An 18,898-nucleotide genomic window follows, 5' to 3' on the forward strand; every position below is an offset into this window, starting at 1 on the left:
ATTTTCTAAAATCATAAGCATTGTAATGACCCATGGATGCAACAAACGGAGGACTGGATTTAGTATTCAGCAGAAAGCCAATGGTAACAAGCACTGTAAAGTAGTAATCGGCAATACTGCTAATTTTCTTTTCAATCTGAAACCGGGTGATACGGAGTCCAGTATTGCCGATATAGATACTGATCCGAATATTGATGGAGCCAGATTGTTGTCTTGCAAGAAGACTTAAAGACTTTGCATTAGTATACTATTACATATAGTAACAAAGATGGGATTTCTTAGGTTGTTTATTAACAGAAATTATTAAACATGGTCAGTTCTTGCAAACTATCTGTGGAACAACAAGCATTAGCGTGACATTTTTTTCTCAAGAAAAAAAGATAAAAAGCATTGTCTTTTTTGGCTGAAAAATTAGAATTTCTATTTTTTGCTGTAAAACGTGCAAAACACTAAAAGTATGCAGTCAGAAGTATAAAAAGTATAGTAATGATGTAAGTACTGAGTGAGTGTCACTTTCAGATTCATCAGACGCACTTTTGGTTCAACTGTCCTTTTCAATTTCACTGACTGAAGACAAATTCACTTTGTCATCACTGCTGATGAGAGGCTCCTCAACATCACTGCACGTATCACGTTTCTTACGAGATGCTATTATTACTAGGCATGCCTAAAGGTGAGAGGAGAAGACACAGCTATACAATTGCCCGGATAATGCTTGGAGCTACTTTATTATTATTATTTTTATTATATATTATTATATTTATTATTATTATTTATTATATTGATTTTAGTACTTACTACTGAGGACCATGACCTCAGACAAGGAGGTGCTGATCCTCATACCTGCTGCTTTATACCCGGATGCAAACCATTCCAATATGTGCTGGGAGTTCACAGCCCAATGAAGCCAGTAGGACTATATCATCTGTGAAAATCAGTGATGCGATTCTAAGGTCACTGAACTGGACTCCCTCCCCTCTCCAAATAGACAAAACACAGCCCTGGTGGAGTGCTATACACACTAAAAACAGTGCAGATATTTTTCCAAGTATGTGGACACAGCTCTCACTGTGATTATACAGGGACCAAATAGCCCTTATTAGGGGTGCTGGGAACCCATACTCTTCCAGCAACTTCCACTGCAACCCTCAAGGAACACAGTCATACGTCTTCTCTAAGTCAACAAAACACATGTAGACCAATTGGGCTTACTGACATGCACCTCCTGAATCCTCATGAGGGTAACGAGCTGGTCCACCATTCCACAGCCTGTACAGAATCCACATTGCTCCTCCTGGATCTGAACTTCAACAGCTGGGCGGAGTCTCCTTTCCAGTATCCTGGCATAAGCTTTTAGAGGGAGGCTGAGGAGTGTGATCACTGATAGATGTCGCATAACCCTCTGCTCCCCTTTTAAAAATGGGGACCACCACCCCGGTTTGCCATTCCAGAGACATAGCTCCCGATGACCATGCAACACTGAACAGGCGTGTCAGCCATGACAGTCCAACAATGTCCAGAACCATCAGCATTTCTGGGAGAATCTCTTCAATCACCAGGGTCACGCCATTTTGGAGTTGCTTAACTACCTCAGTGACTTCCCTCAAGGAAATGAGTATTGATCTCCCATCAACTTCTGGCTCTGCCTCCTCCACAGAGAGTGAACCCATCTGGTTCAGAAACTTCTCAAAGTGTTTCTTCCACCACCAGACAACATCAGGGACAGTACTTCTCCACCCTCGCTGACAGTAGTCTGGGTGAAGCCATGCTTTCTCTTTCTGAGTCACCTGATGTTCTGCCAGAACTTCTTTGAGCCCAATCAATAATTGCTTTCCATGGTCTGACCAAGGACTGCAGCCCATATAGCTGCTTTGGGGTCTCCTGTGCTAATCATATACGGAAGGACTAATTTTTTACAATATTTATTTCAGGAAGCCTATCCAGCTGGATGAGTCAACCTGTGGTATTTATATTTTATCTAAAAAGTCCAAGTTAAGATCTTCACATTTATAGCTTTTGGATGTGTATAAACATGTAAAATATTTAAGGAAAATATTTCTTTATGTTTGGTGAATTTATTTCTATCTACAAGTTTTGTTAATTTCCATGTTTGCATTCCAAACAAAGTTCCTCTTAGAGAGGTCAATAAGTTGAACTCTGCTTGCAATCAGGGTATGCTTTTTTATTTTTAAAAGGGGCAATACTTGCCCCTACTAACTGAAATCCAGAGATATAAATACATCCTGTAAAATGAGCAGAACAGCACTTTACTTGATCAGAATAGTCATTATATTAGTCTCATAGTAATGCCCCAGGTGCTCACCGCGTTGACATTACCTGTTTCCCAGGACATTGATAGTCATGTGCTGAGATGGGTTACTGCAATGAGAACTCAAAACTAGGTAACTGCAAAAGTGCATGTTCATTTTATTACAACAAAGCAGTGTCCAATAAATAGTGCAGTGCAGTCAGTAAATATATTATCCAATAAATAATCTGTAAAAACAAGTACTCTTGGTGTGAGATAAAATTATTAAATTAATAAATCCAAAAACAATGTTAAAATCAAGAATAAAACCAAGGAGATAAAATAGGGCTCCTTTCTTATCCGCCTGTGAGCCTCTCACTTGTCTCACAGAATCACCCAAAAAGCAGGGCTGAGACACCAACAAGTGCGATCAACAAATACTCAACTTTCGCCTTAGCTACCTCAGCCAGTTATTGCCAAGACACCTAAAGCCTGGACTCCATCATCCCACCACCATCCCAGGCATCTGTAGGACGATCTGTAAAGCCATCAGCCGCTATTGTTCTCTCAACACTGAACAGGAGTGTCCTGCCCCTGGACCATTGCTTCTCAGTAGAGGCCTTCCAACTGCCTTGTCTCCTGTAAAACACACCAGCTCACACTCCCTATCCTCCAGTTTGTCCCTTCACAAGCACCGTTATTGATTTCTCTCCCTTTGTCTCTTTAATTCTTCTTCTTTTTCTGAGCCTCTCTCTCTTCCTACTCAGACTCTTTTTATGCTTTGTGGGTCCAGGAGCTTTCATTAATGACCCACGGAGTATCACTGGGGAATGGCTGTACTGGTTGCAGTTGCACTTTAACAAGCAATTATCCAGTCTCTCCATTAAACACTCTGTACGGCTTTTCAAAGGCTCACACCGACACCTGACAAGTCTGAGCTACACTGTTACATGTTATGCATCCAATTTATGTTCTTATTTAAAAAAAAATACGTATGTGTAACACAAACAAAACTATTTTCTAATGAATTTGGTATTTTGGCCCACTGTCAAAACCGATTCTAGTCAGAAATGGAATGGTGACAATTCAACTTTCTAAAATAACAAAACAGAACATATACAACTAGCCCTTCAAATGAAAAAAAAAAATTAATTATGCTTTAACTACCTCTAAGCCAGATCATTGACAAATTTCTGACAAAGTATTTAAAACCACATGGGTAATGAGCTTCTTTGGTATTGTAGCTTACAGTCTTTGCCACAATGTATTAAATAACCTCTGTCTTAGATTTATTATATCCCATTACCTTCTCTCATGCTTTATCAATTTTTAAATTCATATACTGATTGTTAGTATAACAACTAGGTATCCAGTTTAAAGTTATTTAAAGGTATCCTCCATGCCCTCCTCTCCACTGATCTGAGCCTCTATCTCTGTCTTGACCTTTTCCCTGTAACCGAAGGTCTCCTGAATCTCTAAACCATCTCCTCTTCATTTCTCCTTACCACACGTATCTACCACTTCAGTCCAGCTACTTTAATTTTCTTACTGATCTTCACCAGTCCTGCCTGTCTCCTAACCTCCTCATTGCTCAATCTATTTTCTTAGTGAGACACCCAAAGCCCACCTCAGCATTCTTATTATAGTTCTTTCAAGTTCCCCTTCCTCTCTTTTCCTGACTGCCCACATCTCTGGCCATATTACTGTTAAAAGCATCTTTATCTTTACTTCCTTTGTCATCCTTAATCACCTACCACCCTGAATGCCTCCCAGGATTTTTTACATGCTGCCCTAATTCTCTCTCTCCTATTTCCACTGTGTAACCCCTTTCTTGTGACATAACTGGGTTATATTTAAGCTCTATCTTCTTCAGGTCTAAACCTCTCTATCTTGTATTAATAATATTTTGCCTCCTCCTCTGCTTCCAACCATAACTCTCATTTTCAACCTTCAGACTCGGCACATGGTGACTCAGTCACCGTTCTCTGCAATTCCTTCTCTGCTATGCCATAATCACAAGGTCATCCAGGAATTCACCTTCATAGACACCCATACTAAGCTCATCCACCACTCTGACAAACAAGAATGTCATTAAAGCCATACCCTGATGTAGACCTACTTGCACGTGCATCATTTCTAAGAATTGCACCAGTTTTTCTGGATTTGATCTCCTTAGACACCAGGCATCCCTTGAAATTCAATTGCAGGCCTTTTCAAATCTATAAGTGCATGTGATAGTTTTGGATTTTCTTCAACCTTTTCTCATGAAGTTGTGGCACAATAAATAATCACATCTACTGTTTCTTTACATTTACTTCTGCCTAAGCTGACACAAATGGTTACAGGTGGTTCTTTCTTTTAAGGCTAAATTTATAGCAGTCTTACTTCGAAGTGAAAAATTGTTGAATTAAAACATTTAACTCCTTTGAAGACAAAAGAACAGAATCCTGGTAACTGCTACAAGATTGTAAGACCAATTTTTATGACTTGCCATTTAACTGTGCTATATTGCTAAGGCTCCATATTAGTAATGAATTATAAATGAAAACCATGAAGGAGTTTTAGCTACTGAATGTTGCACCATTTCTGTTCCTCAAGTTCATGCTGTATCTTTTCAATTTCATTGCCAGTAATATGCATACAAAAAGCCAACAACAGTAACTAGCATCTTGTCTTGAAGAAGCTCAAAAGTATATACATTTATTGTAATAGAGCCCCAAAACCTCAGACACAAATTCACGCACACAAGTTCTGGGTGTAAATAAATATTTTTACATTTAACAAAATATATTTAAGACAGACAACAGAAAACATAGACCCAATCGAAATTCTTTACTTCTCTCTTCTGAACAGACAAGATGTGCCCTCCGTCTCTCCCGACTCTGACTTGCCTGAGTAAGATGGATCAGCTACTTTTATGCTTGACTGGTGAGTGCTTCTGGTTCCAGAACTTTGCACCAAGGAACCACTCCCTGGAGAGGCTAACCAGCCATAAAATACAGAAATCCTCTCCTGCCAGTACCTCATAATGGCACCTGGGGAAGCCAACAAGGCTACCCTTCAGGAACTACAGTTTGCATGCAGCCTTGCAGGTGCCTAAATCTGAGCACTCCACCTAGCATATGGGAAAGTGACTGTTATTCTTGGGAGGCAGTCTTCCTTCGTACATTCATTGTATCTTCCTCCCAACTGGGTAAGGGAGTAGAAACCATCCCAGCTGGGATACACATTTGTCTGCATCGCCCATGGCCTCCCAGCCAAGTCAGGGAGCACTCTCCATTCTAGTCAGCATGATGGCCCATTCATTACATTTATCATGATATACGAAATGTGACATTATGGTTGTATGAAACACCTCAGACTGATGTGTTTATCTTCATCTCTGAATCTATGTTCCAAATAAACATCATAAAAATATATTATTCTTTTAGTTTAGTAAAGGTTTAGCAGTAAATAGAATTCAATCCCATCCTTACCATGGGATTGTCTCTTCCATGATATAAAAATTAAAGGACATCAGAAAGCAGATGAAAAGATTGGAAGCAAAGAAGACAACATCCAAAACCTGAAAAAATATATAAACAACATATTTTAAAGGGCTGGGTTCTTGCATGAGAGTGAGAAGCTCCTTACTGGTATTGTCTGAAGGTTCTAAATATTTCCTTATGTTGTTAAGTGCTAGACTGTTCTAAGGTGTTTCAAACAGTTTGTAGCAATGTGGAAATTGGTACTTTATGCCATCCCTGAACTGGATTAAGTGAGCTTAAGAATGTTGCATGATGTGTAGTATAGCAGAGTTAGGCTGATTACTCTATACATGCATTTTAAAGACAGCTTTGAAACACATGTATTGGATTTTCCTGAGCTGAAAGAAGTAACAACTAGAAGCTGATGACAGTGGAGTTTCAATCTTTAATATAAAATGCTAACAAGGGATGAAACTGGCTGGAGATTTAACACACATTCAGCTCATTAAATGCCAATTTTCTTTCACTTTGCAAAATATGCATTCTGATGCTTAAATAACAGCTTTCTTTATAATAAAGTGGTTGAAGGGCATTTAACATTAATTCCATCCGTACAGTGTGTGTGTGTGAGACCGGTCCTGAAAACCAAAACAGGTTGCAGCATGGCTCATCAAAAATGAAACACAAATAAAGATCACAACAGATGTCAAAGGCTCGCACCATGACATTTATAATGCTGACACATAGTAAATACACTGGGCGCAGCTTTCTGGAGAGGACAGCACTTGAACTGGAGTCAAAACACTTTTTTTTTTTTTTTAATATAAATATAAGAGATCTAGCATAAACATATGATTGAAAAATCTGCTGATATTTTAATGAATCATGGCTTTTTGCAAGCTCCAAGAATATTATCTGAATATTTTGTTACATGTTAGACTTAAATGTCTTTAAATCTGTAAGTGACAAACTAAATTAAACACATTTCTCTTAATGCAAACACTTCATTTTATCTTGTATAACTGTCTCATGCATGACAATGACTACTGCAGTGTTATCTTTTTAGTAGTCAAACTTTATAAGTGCAAAGAATACACTAACAATATAAATTAAAGTAAAATTGGACAATTAGGAAAATACATTTAACTGTGAACCACAGCAGCTCTCCCGATGCAAATGATGCACAATCAAGAGCCATTAAAAATAATGTGCATGGAAATCAATGAGTTTGGAAAACTGCCTTGCTCAAATATCTCCACATTAAGGACTATCTGCAGGTCTCTTTTATACATATTGTACTCAACAATTGTATTTTCTTAATCTGTAATTATGGGGAAAATGATGCACACAAATGTATTTTCAGTCTTATGTTGGTCATACAGCTGAGCTACATTAGTGCCAAAGAAATTATCTGCATCTCAACTTTTAAAATCAGTCTGTAGACATACTTCCTGTTGTCTTAAACTCTCAAACTAGAGATGTCAACACATAACTTTGTATGATTAACTTACTTTAAAGTTTTAAACCAAAAAATCTTAACAATAATGTTATTAATTTAAATGTACATTAAGGACATTTAATTGCCTTATTGCACTATAATACCTGATAAAGACTTACTCTGGGTTCAATAAAAATGATGCCTATTCAACAAGGCTCAGATTAAAAGTGTTTCAGTTGAAAGTATGATAAATTTTGCTGAAATATCTGTAATGCTACACTGAAACAGGAAAACTGCATATTTACAATGCATTACCGCAAAATAAGAATGCCACTTTGAAGGTCTGACTGCAAAAACCCACCATACTGGCAGCACTAGCAAGGAAAAACTGTGTGGACCAACTGATTTTTAGACTGCATTAAAAGCAAAAAACTATACTGCAATAATGTGACACAACACAGATGAGGATTGGCAGATTAAATCGGTGGAACTACAGACAACAAAAACTTTCAACACAACATACAGTTGACAGCCTTTCTTAGAAGCTAATTGTGCTGTATAGTCATGGAAAGTAGTCATGTGCACTCCAGATAAATCCCAAATCATTGAGACTACTAATTCACTGACACCTGTGAAATGGGCCTTGATAACATGGTTCACTCATACACTGCCAGTCTCAGTTAATGGTGGCAAGAGGCTTCTAGAGGATGCCCTGAATATCAGTGATGTCACAGGGTGTGTTCCGTACTGACCCCTACTCTCTTTTCTGTTTCTTTTTCCGGTTTCTTTGTGGTGGTGGCCTGCGCCACCTCCACCTACTCAAAGCTTCATGATGCTCCAACAATGATGGAATGATTAAAAGGCAGAACTCTACGTGACCATCTTCATCAAGCCCTTCCGTGAGAACCCTAAATCCAAAGAGGACTGTTTCATTTATGTTAGGTAGAATGCCCAGAGGGGACTGGGTGGTCTCATGGTCTGGAATCCCAACAGATTTTATTTTTCTCCAGCCGTCTGGAGTTTTTTTTCTGTCCCCCCTGGCCATTGAACCTTACTCTTATTTGATGTTAATTAATGTTGATTTATTTTGTTTTCTTATTGTGTCTTTTATTTTTCTATTCTTTATTATGTAAAGCACTTTGAGCTACTGTTTGTATGAAAATGTGCTATATAAATAAATGTTGTTGTTGTTGTTTGTTGTTGTTCTTAACTGCCAGCCTAACAGATAACAACAGGCTGTGTACATGACGAGCTTCCTAGCTTCTGTTGATAAACAAATATGCATTAAATACTTTTTAGTAATGTAATTAGACAGCTTTGTAATCTAATGTTAATAATAATCTAATAAATTGTTACATGCATAATGCTTGAATAAAACATTTTGCAGGAAATGTATTCTTGAATTATTTTCTGTATCATTAGGCAGGGCATCTATTTTTAATGATTGACTATTATTAATCAATGAAAGATAATCAACAATTGATTATAGAATATAATCAAGCTTTGCATTCCAAAGATGAACATATATAGTGATAGACCATTCTTTTAGCATAGTGTCCTTTAATTTTAGCTCCTGCTGATGCTGTCCTTTACTAATTACAACAATCATTTTCAGCACAAATGACTCACTTTTTTCTTTTCTTGCCATTCTATGGAATATCATGGAATGGACATTTCAGTTTTATATCTTATCTTTTAAAAAGTAACTCCATCCCAAGGCACTTAAAAAGTAGAGTTAAAAGTACAATTAATTAATCATAATTGTGTGTCACATCTGAAGCAGGAGCAGGATTAGTGACTTGTTTTGGGCCCACAGAAGGCTATATCATATAGTAAATGATAGACATTTCTAAGATATACAGTAGTATTACTTTATACTGTATATAAATAGGTTTGGTGTGACAAAAAACATTACTTTAGTTCAGGTTAAAGTGTATGCATTTATTCAACAGGTTATTTTAAGATTATATAGTAAAGTGAAAGATGATCCTCTGATTTTTGCTGGAACTGACAATTTAATGACACAGATTCCATCAAACTTTAGAAACTGGCATTCAGAAGTCATAATATCTAAAGCTTGCTGTGGTCTCTGAGTGGATCCTATCACCCCAGTGCAGTGATACTGTGCTGAAAAAATGGCACCATCCTTTGGATGAGATGTAAAACTGAGGTCCGGACTCTCTGTGGTGATAAAAGATCCCAGAGTATCTTTCAAAAAAGAGTGGGTGTATCCCAATATGCTGGATAAATTGCTCTTCACAGCTTTGTCATTCTGGCCCCCAAACATCCCCAGTCTCTAATTGGCTATCTTCCTCACCACATTCACCACCTAATAGCTAATGTGTGGTGAGCTTACTGCTGCAACCATGGCTGCCATCTCATCATCCAGGTGGATACTGAACATTGGTTACGGTTGAAGTGACAACCCACTATCTATGTAAAGCATTTTGAGTAGCCAGAAAAACAGTACATAAATGTAATTATTATTATTAGTTTTCTTCCATAGTAGCAAAACAATAGCTTAATCTCTAGTCTAGCTTCCATTAGCGAAACAATAGTATTCCTATGACTAACCTTGGTGGTTATTCTTTTTGCGAGTCTGCAGTGCAGGTGCATATCACTAATACAGTGGCAGGTGACAGATGCATACAGTTTCAACGATGAAATTAACTGAATTTCAATAATGACATCTCACAAAAAGGATCTAGCGGACAGCATCGAAAAAGCTATTATGCTATTTAACCTAATTGTGCAATAATCTTTATGGCAGTAAATCTGAAAATTTGTAGAAAATGAATACACTGTGTCACACATGTGCACCCAGGTGGAAGCTGAATTGGCCAAGTGAAGGAAATTCCACGTCAGGGCGTGGCAGGATGCACTAAACCTTTCTTTGTTATCTCTGCAGACCACATACAGTAAATTCTGCCTGATTCCAACCTCGAAGACACTACTTATGGTTCTGGGGCCAAGAATGACGTCACTTCCGTTCCCTGCCTTACATAACAGATCACTTGCTTCTCTGTTCAGTTCAATCTTGGACTTAATACAATACACTTCAGTGTGACTTTTCATGCCCTTTTACAGCTAGGGATAATATACTGGTGGCTGCCCCAAATCTTTTTATGTGTGTCGAGGATGATTATTTCACAGTGGCATAGTCAGCAGGATGATGGCTTCCTTGTTGAATCGGAAGGCGAACCTGAAGAAAGCCTCGACACACCATCGAGACCTCCAACCAAAGAAGGTTCATGTAGGAGAGTACCATTCCCACGTCACCGAGCTGAGGTTAGTCGGTGTGGGTCGGGAAAGCTGGAGTGTGCTCCAACCCAGGAGCCATCCATAGGCACTTGGGACCATCGAAAAGGGACCTTCAGACTAGGGCCAGGTTCAAATGGGAACACATTAGGGACTTGTTATGGGCTCTCGGAAAAGGGGTCCGCTCCAAAGTTCCCCACAAAAGAAACTTCATTTGAGAAAGGCTGGGGTGCCCCGGTTTGGCAGGCAGAAAAGGTAATGGCCTGGGGTTTTAACCCTGAAAAATGTACAGGCATACCAAATAAGGGCTAAAGTCGGATGTTGGCTAAGGCCATATGAAAATAACACCAAACGAATGATGGAGCAGGTAACCTGTGCCCTATTGCTCCGAGCCCTGCCTAGTAATATCGCCCAGCCGGCCTTGGGATGAAATTATTACAACCATGCAATCACTAGTAGAGGTGATCAACCAGTTAAGAGCGGAAGCAAACTTGGGAGATCCAAAACAGAACCTGTGTGAACCCAGACGGGCTTGCACCCCTACCGCTGAGTCCCATTCTCGCATGCCAGAGCTTTCTCTAGTGATCCCTGATGAACGGCGAAGGGCTCCGAAAAGTGACAAAGAGGCCTGCAAAGAGATACGGAGGGAGGGGTGGTGTGCTCTGGTTAATCCTCTGGCCTTCTCTCATACAAGAGTTGCAATAGTAAATGGCCACAATGTCCCTGCTTTATTTGATTCTGGCAGTAACATCTCCATTTTTGCTCACCATCTAGTGTTATCACGACACTGGTTCAAAACATCCATCCATCAATTTTCCAACCCACTGAATCCGAACACAGGGTCACAGGGGTCTGCTGGAGCCAACACAGGGCAAAAGGCCGGAACCAATCCCGGGCAGGGTGCCAACCCACCACAGGACACACACAAACACACCCACACACCAAGCACACACTAGGGCCAATTTAGAATCGCCAATCCACCTAACCTGCATGTCTTTGGACTGTGGGAGGAAACCCACGCAGACACGGGGAGAACATGCAAACTCCACGCAGGGAGGACCCTGGAAGCGAACCCGGGTCCCCTAACTGTGAGGCAGCAGCACTACCACTGTGCCACCATGCCGTCCTGGTTCAAATCAATGACCCTTATAACCTGTATTCACTGGGACATCCATCACTATAAGTCCGCTGCCTGTTACATCAGCCATGATGGCATCTTAAAAAAACTGGTGCTGGCAATACTTAAAGATCCTCTGTTTTCCATGATACTTTGTAGAGACTGGTCTGATAATAAAATCGGTATAACACTTGCTGCTCCCAAACAATCAATAGGTCTATTTATGGATGCCAAAACAGCGTCCTCAGCTTCCTCCACACCATGTTCACAGCCGGAGGAGAGAGAGAGAGCTCAGCCTCTAATAATGACGTGGAGACACTTGGGACAACGTGGAGCGATATGCCATGCTGGCCCGGGAAGAAACCACTCCCCTTGAGGTAGAATCCAATCCTCTCACACAACAGCAATTTCAGTTTAAGCAGACTCCGACTTCTTTTAAAAGGAAGCAATGGAATGACGACTCCCTTAAATTCAAAACAATTTAGTTGTCCTGGTAGATGGCCATCGCACACTACATCCCATTCCACAAGGTCCCCACTTTGTATTAAATAACAACTTTTTGTATCAGGTAGCAGAAAACGAGGGGGAGGTAGGTCCCTGTTGTTAGTACCGTGGACTTCCCGGCAACAAATCTGTGAACTAGCACATACCCACCTCCTGGGAGCCCACCTGGGCCCCGAACAAACATTACAGCATATTAAGCACCGATTTTTTTGGCATGAGATTAATGAGGAGGTCTGCCGCTTTTGCATGTCCTGTCTTGAATGTCAATTGCGGCAGATTCCTAGGAGGGACCACGCTCCTCCAGTTCCCTTTACCCATGATGGATTACCCTTCGAACATATCAGGGTTGACCTGGTGGGACACCTAGAGCCATCAGCAAGGGGACATAAATATATAATGGTCCTGGTAGATTATGCTACCTGATATCCCAAAGCTGTTCCATTGCGCTCAGCCACATTGAAAGCTATCGCATGGGAGTTGGTAGGGGTCTTTGTGCGAGTCCCTAAAGAAATTCTAACGGATCAAGGGACGCCATTTACCTCTGAGACGTTCAGGGAGACGACCAAGTTTCTTACAATAAAACATTTAAAGACCTCAGTATATTATCCTCAAACCGATGGTCTACTAGAGCGGTTTAATTAGACCCTCAAACAGATGCTGCAGAAGGTGGTCAATAAGGATAGAAGGAACTGGGATCAGCTCCTCGCCCTCGTGCTTTTTGCATATCGGGAAGTCCTACAAGCCTCCATGGGGGTTTCACCTTTGAATTATTATATGGACGACAACCCTGAGGTATATTGAATATTTTAAATGAAGGTTGGTAGGAGGAGGCACTCCCTCTACAAATATACTAGAGTATATTGTGCAATTATGTGATAGATTTGCTAAAATTCTACTTACAGTAATCCCTCCTCGATCGCGGGGGGTTGCGTTCCAGAACCCCCTGCGATAGGTGAAAATCCGCAAAGTAGAAACCATATGTTTGTATGGTTATTTTTATATATTTTAAGCCCTTAGAAACTCTCCCACACTGTTTATAAATATTCTCCGCAACAGTAAACCCTCGTTTATCACGGTTAATCCGCTCCAGACAGATAAATGAATTTCCACGAAGTAGGAGTCTTTATTTATAAATCTAATATTTTCGCAGTTAGATCATAGAAAACCTGTTTACAACCTTCTAAATACGTATTTTAACATTATTAGAGCCCTCTAGACATGAAATAACACCCTTTAGTCAAAAGTTTAAACTGTGCTCCATGACAAGACAGAGATGACAGATCTTTTTCACAATTAAAAGAATGCGAACATATCTTCCTCTTCAAAGGAGTATGCGCGTCAGGAGCAGAGAATGTCAGAGAGAGAGAGAGCGCAAGAAAAGTAAACAAGCAAAAATCAATAGGGCTGTTAAGTATGGGAAGCACCGCAATAAAGCAGCCGCAATGAAGGGATCAATGTGAAGGTAGTCTTTCAGCATTTTTTACAGGTGCATCGGTGTCAATATCTTCTAAGCAAACAGCCCCTCTGCTCACACCCCCTACATCAGGAGCAGAGAATGTCACAGAGAGAGAGAGAGAGAGAGAGAGAGAGAGAGAGCCAGGCAGAGAAAAGCCAACAATCAAAAATCAATACGGGCTTTGAAGTTTTCGCGGGGAAGCATATCTTATATCATTGAGGAGTGTTATTTAATATGTAATATGTGCTCTGATTGGGTAGCTTCTCAGCCATCCACCAAATAGCGTCCCTTGTATGAAATTAACTGGGCAAACAAACTGAGGAAGCATGTACCATAAATTAAAAGACCCATTGTCCACAGAAATCCGCAAACCAGCGAAAACTCAGTGATATATACTGTATTTAGATATGCTTAATTTAAAATCCGCGATGGATTTTGACGAAATCCAGGGTCAGAATCCAAAAAACGCCCATACAGACTTCCCATAGCAAAAACAGCAGAAGTAGAGTTGAAGATCAAACGAATCATGGATCTAGGTGTGACAGAGGAGAGTTATAGTCTCTGGTCTAGTCCAGGGGTCCTCAATCCCAGTCCTGGAGAGCCGCAGTGGCTGCAGGTTTTTGTTCTGACCTGGTTGCTAAATTAGAAAGCAATTCTTGCCAATAAAGCACTAACAAGCTATGAAATTAAATTAACTCTGCTATGTCAGGTCATTCTCATATCCTAGATTTTCTTTCCCTTTCTATCATGCAAATGATTTGAAGGCTAAAATGGACAAGTAATTCTCAGTCCTTCACTTTTTTCTCTTCATTTTTCTTCCAAGTATTTAATTAAACCCAATAGTGCAGATAAATACACACAGGTGTAAATGTAAATAAGCTAAATGGAGAAATGCTGTTCTCTCTTGTCATTTGCATGTTATTGATAATAAGGATCAATTAAAATAGCTGTTTAAGACAAAATTAAGCAATAAGGGCTCAAAATCACTAAAGTGAAGCAGAAGTGTTACTTTAGCAATAAGTGCTTTTTATTAAGCAACTGGGTTGGAGCAAAAACCTGCAGCTACTGAGGCTCTCCAGGACCGTGATTGAGGACCCCTGGTCTAGTCCTATCAAATGACTCCCATTGGCTTAACCAAGTCTCCCAATTCGACGCATATCTGATGCCGCTAGTGACGACGTCCTCAAGGGGCTAGGACAAGCCAAATTTTTGACTACTATTTTTGACTTGAAATGACAAAGGGGTACTGGCATGTTCCCTTAACGGACTCCACAAAGGAGAAGACTGCATTTAGCACCCCTATTGGACACTGGCAGTATTGTGTCCTTGCATTCGGGTTGCATGGGGCACCCACGACTTTCCAGCGTCTAGTGGAAAAAGTGCTCCATCCTCATAACTCGTATACAGCTGCCTACCTGCTTTGCGGTCTTTAGTGGAAGCCAGTGTTTGTATTAATCCAAAGAAACATCGAAACCAAATATTTAGGCTACCTAGTAGGCCGGGGTATGGTGCGGCCACAGTGTTCCAAAGTTGATGCTTTATTGAATTGGGCCCGTCCAATGACCAAGAAGCTGGTTCAGGCGTTTCTCGGTTTGGCAGGCTACTATTGCCGGTTTGTACCCCATTTTTCCAAGACAACGACGCCCTTGACTAATCTTACAAGGAAGAGGAAACCAAATCATTTGGTATGGTATGATACATCAGAAGCTGCATTTAGTGACTTAAAGCAGGCTCTTATGTCAGCTCCAGTTTTGAAAGCACTCAACTTCTCTTTGCCATTCATCCTCCAGACAGACACTTCAGACACAGGTCTTGGAGCCGGGCTGAGCCAAAGTGTCGAAGGAGTTGAACACCCTATCACGTACCTACGTTGGAAACTGTTGGAAAGGGAAACCAGGCATGCAGCCATGGAGCGGGAGGCTTTGGCGATTAAATGAGTGATTACTCAGCTGAGGTACTACCACTTGGGTCATGAGTTCACCCTGGTGACATACCATGCGCCTTTACAGTGGATGCCTTACACAGGGACTCGAAGCCGGAAGTGACAAGGTGGTTCTTGGACCTTCAGTCATACAAGTTTTCGGTCGTTTATTGTCAGGGTGTCCTGCAAGCCAATGCTGATGCCCTTTTCTGGAGTCACAACCTCTCAGCCAGGTACGCCTGACCCGATGGGTCTGGGCTAAGGGGGGGCGTGTCACATACGTGTGCATATTTGGAAGCTGAATGGACCAAGTGAAGGTAATTCCACGACAGGCCAGGGGGTGGCAGGGTACACTAAACCTTTCTTTGTTGTCTCTGCAGAATAAATACGGGAAATTATGCCTGATTCATCCTCAAAAGACACTACTTCCGGTTTCCTACCCCAAGACTGATGTCACTTCTGGTTCCGGGCCCAAGACTGACATCATTTCTGGTTCCGACCCTCAATGACATCATTTCTTGTTCCCTGCCTTAAATAACAGACCATTTCCTTCTCTGCTCAGTTCAATCTTGGATTCCATACAATACACTTCAGTATGACATTTCATGCCCTTTAGCAGCCAGGGATAATATACAGGTGGCTGCCCCAAACCTTTTTGTGTGTGTCGAGGCTGATTATTTCACAACTGATAGTTTTGCAAATGAGGGACCCATGCAAATATACACAACATCATACAGAATAATCCTATCATCATAACTTGTAAACATGTTTCTAATTTAGTCATGAAAACACAACAAATTTTTAAAAATATATTCAGATATATTTCAGATTCTGACTTTACACATAATTTTCTTCCAAATATTAATTAAAATATACTTTCAGCATCAAATATTTTTAACAAAAATTCTTTACTATTCAAAACATATCTTCATCTTTGTGTTTTCATCTGAAATTCATTTAAACTGAACATAAATGATGTGTTATCTGAATAAAAAAACAGAACAAAGATCTTTTGGCCTCAATATTCTCATTATTCTGCTTTTTAAATATCTGATTATAGGCATATTTTTACTTGACTATAACCTAGATGCCAGAAACAGTTATAAAGTACATTAACTTTGGGATTGTGTTTCAAGATTTCAATCATTTTGGAAGTTTTGAAAATTATCAATGATCATACTGCAATTATGCACAGACTAAACAAACCAGCTAAAACTGCAGGAATAAAAAACAATAGCGCCACTTAAATATTTTGTGACAATACAAAAAAATGACAATTACTAAAAATACACTGTATCATACACAGAATCACTAATACAAGGTTTAAAAAATATTCCCACAAGGGATTAAAGGATTCCACCCACTGCTTCAAGTGAAAACACGTAAATAACAGTAGTATATGTATATTGCATCAAACTAACATAGTATTGTGGGGAGTTCCCCCTTGAAGTTTTGTATATGTTATTCTAAATATATTGTGAGCATGTTTGTTCTAGGTAGTCTGTTAAAATTTTTTGTTGTCCTTCAGTTATTTAATGGGATGCATAGCATAACCTGAAATCAGGACTGTGCCTGTCACCTAGACATTTGGCCACCCTAGAAAATTATAGTGACAGTGAAATAGTGAATCATTATAATGTGCAAGTAATACTGAACTGTGAGCTTGGTTTAGTATAAGGTAAACTGCATTGACTAAATGTTAACTTTCTCTGAGCACATGGGCTAACCTGTCACAGGGTACTTCATTCATATACAGTTAAGCCTTTGATTCCCTTGCTTGCATTTTATACTTTTACTGTGCTTTGGGAGGAGGAAGGCGCATGCAGCGGTGTCAGCACACACCTCGTTGGACTTGCTTATAAGAAAATTGCAGTCCTGAGGAGCTCAAAACGCCAGCAGTAAAAGTGTCTTCCTACCTGCATGCACAACCTGTTTGCCACCAGTAGCAACTACCGGAAGTGAAAAACAGGTCAATATACAAAATATACAAGTTAGTGCAACTGCTGTCAAAGTAAAATTGAAACCGTGAATTAATTCGTAGTTTAAGTCGCAAAGAACATTTCTTTGTTTTAAGTCAGACAAGTTTGTAAATTCGGCAATGCATTTCTATAGGAGAATTTGAAATTTGAAAAACTGTGTACAGCAAGATCTGTTGAAGATATTTAAATGAAAATTGAGCTGCCATGACAACTTTCCTTAAAGAATAATTGTGCCACATTTCAATAAAATCTGTCTACTGGGGTCGACTTGTTTAAGCAGATATGCAAACAAACAGACATGGCTGTCGTAATAAGTGCTTTGCCCATTACTGTATATGCCTAAAAATGATTACCTTTATAGATAACTAATAAGGAGTCTGCAGATATGTAGTAGATCAAAATATTTTGGTAATGTAAATTAAAATATTTATGCAAAAATAGCCATATACAGAGTGCTGCAAATATTAAAAGGAGTTAAAACATATGTACAGAAAATAAGGTGCATACTGTATAACAGTCTGTAAATATCATTAACTACTCCACAATGCAAATACAGTTGCTATAAAAAGATTACCAATGAAAAAATGTTATATTCAAATAATATGGTAAACATCAATGACATTTTTCTATAAAATGTGCATGATGATAGAAATACGATAAAACAATTCCATCAGCACAAGTTCTTTGAAGGCCTACTTGTTTTTGTAATCTTTTTCTCCTGAGTAGAAGATGCATCTTCTGATTCATCACCAATCTCTTTAATAAAGTTGGAAGGAAACATTCCTGTTTTCCCATTGAGATAGCCTTCCCACCAGCCCTCTTCCACCTATAAAGCAAAACAAAATGTACACATCACTTGTAACTGAAGAAACCTGAGAACCTATAGAATGCAGTAATATGATGACCCATTACCAAGGTTATCTTTTTTAAACTTATGACACACTGTTTATTCCTGATAAAATTCCTATAAAACCCCGTATTAGTATACTGTATAATGCAAACTCCATGAACATGAAGTACACAAAATACCCTGATAAATGTGTCACAATTTCCTACATTAATACATACATGTAATTCTAATTATAAATCCAAACAGCTAATAAATCAATAAAGACAATAATAAAATGTGTACATTTGACAATGAGTTCAGATTTTTACTTGACTTTTAACAGCATTATACTGTTACCAACAAGTAATCAGTTTAAACACATTAGTGTAACTTTACAGTACTTCTTATTAAGATGAATCTCTAATCTAATTCCTGCTGTCATCAAAAAATATTAATGTTTTTCTCTGCTTGAAGTAGCTTTTTTCTAGAGTCTTTTTTTAATATGTTAACTTTTGTTGTGGTTAGAACAAATAGTACAGGGGGCTAAAAGTAACATTTGCCAAAACTGTCCTTTATCCTGTCTCTGTCTGACACAGCTGCCACCATGTTTCACAGAAGGTTGCAGACAGGCGTCAATACAGTTCTCACTGCCATATCTTCTGGAATCCTTATGAACAAAAA

At 39.4% G+C, this 18,898-nt stretch overlaps 1 protein-coding gene across 1 annotated transcript in view; it reads right to left on the reverse strand.

The window, feature by feature from the left end:
• The window catches only part of sh3kbp1 (SH3-domain kinase binding protein 1), a 338,963-nt gene that overhangs the window by 155,105 nt on the left and 164,960 nt on the right, over positions 1 to 18,898 (reverse strand). Inside the window, 1 exon segment of the mRNA XM_039745542.1 lies at positions 18,085 to 18,214. Within this exon segment, the coding sequence (XP_039601476.1) occupies positions 18,085 to 18,214 (130 nt within the window).

The sequence above is a fragment of the Polypterus senegalus genome, chromosome 2 (genome assembly GCF_016835505.1).
Source record: "Polypterus senegalus isolate Bchr_013 chromosome 2, ASM1683550v1, whole genome shotgun sequence".
Classification (NCBI taxonomy): domain Eukaryota; kingdom Metazoa; phylum Chordata; class Cladistia; order Polypteriformes; family Polypteridae; genus Polypterus; species Polypterus senegalus.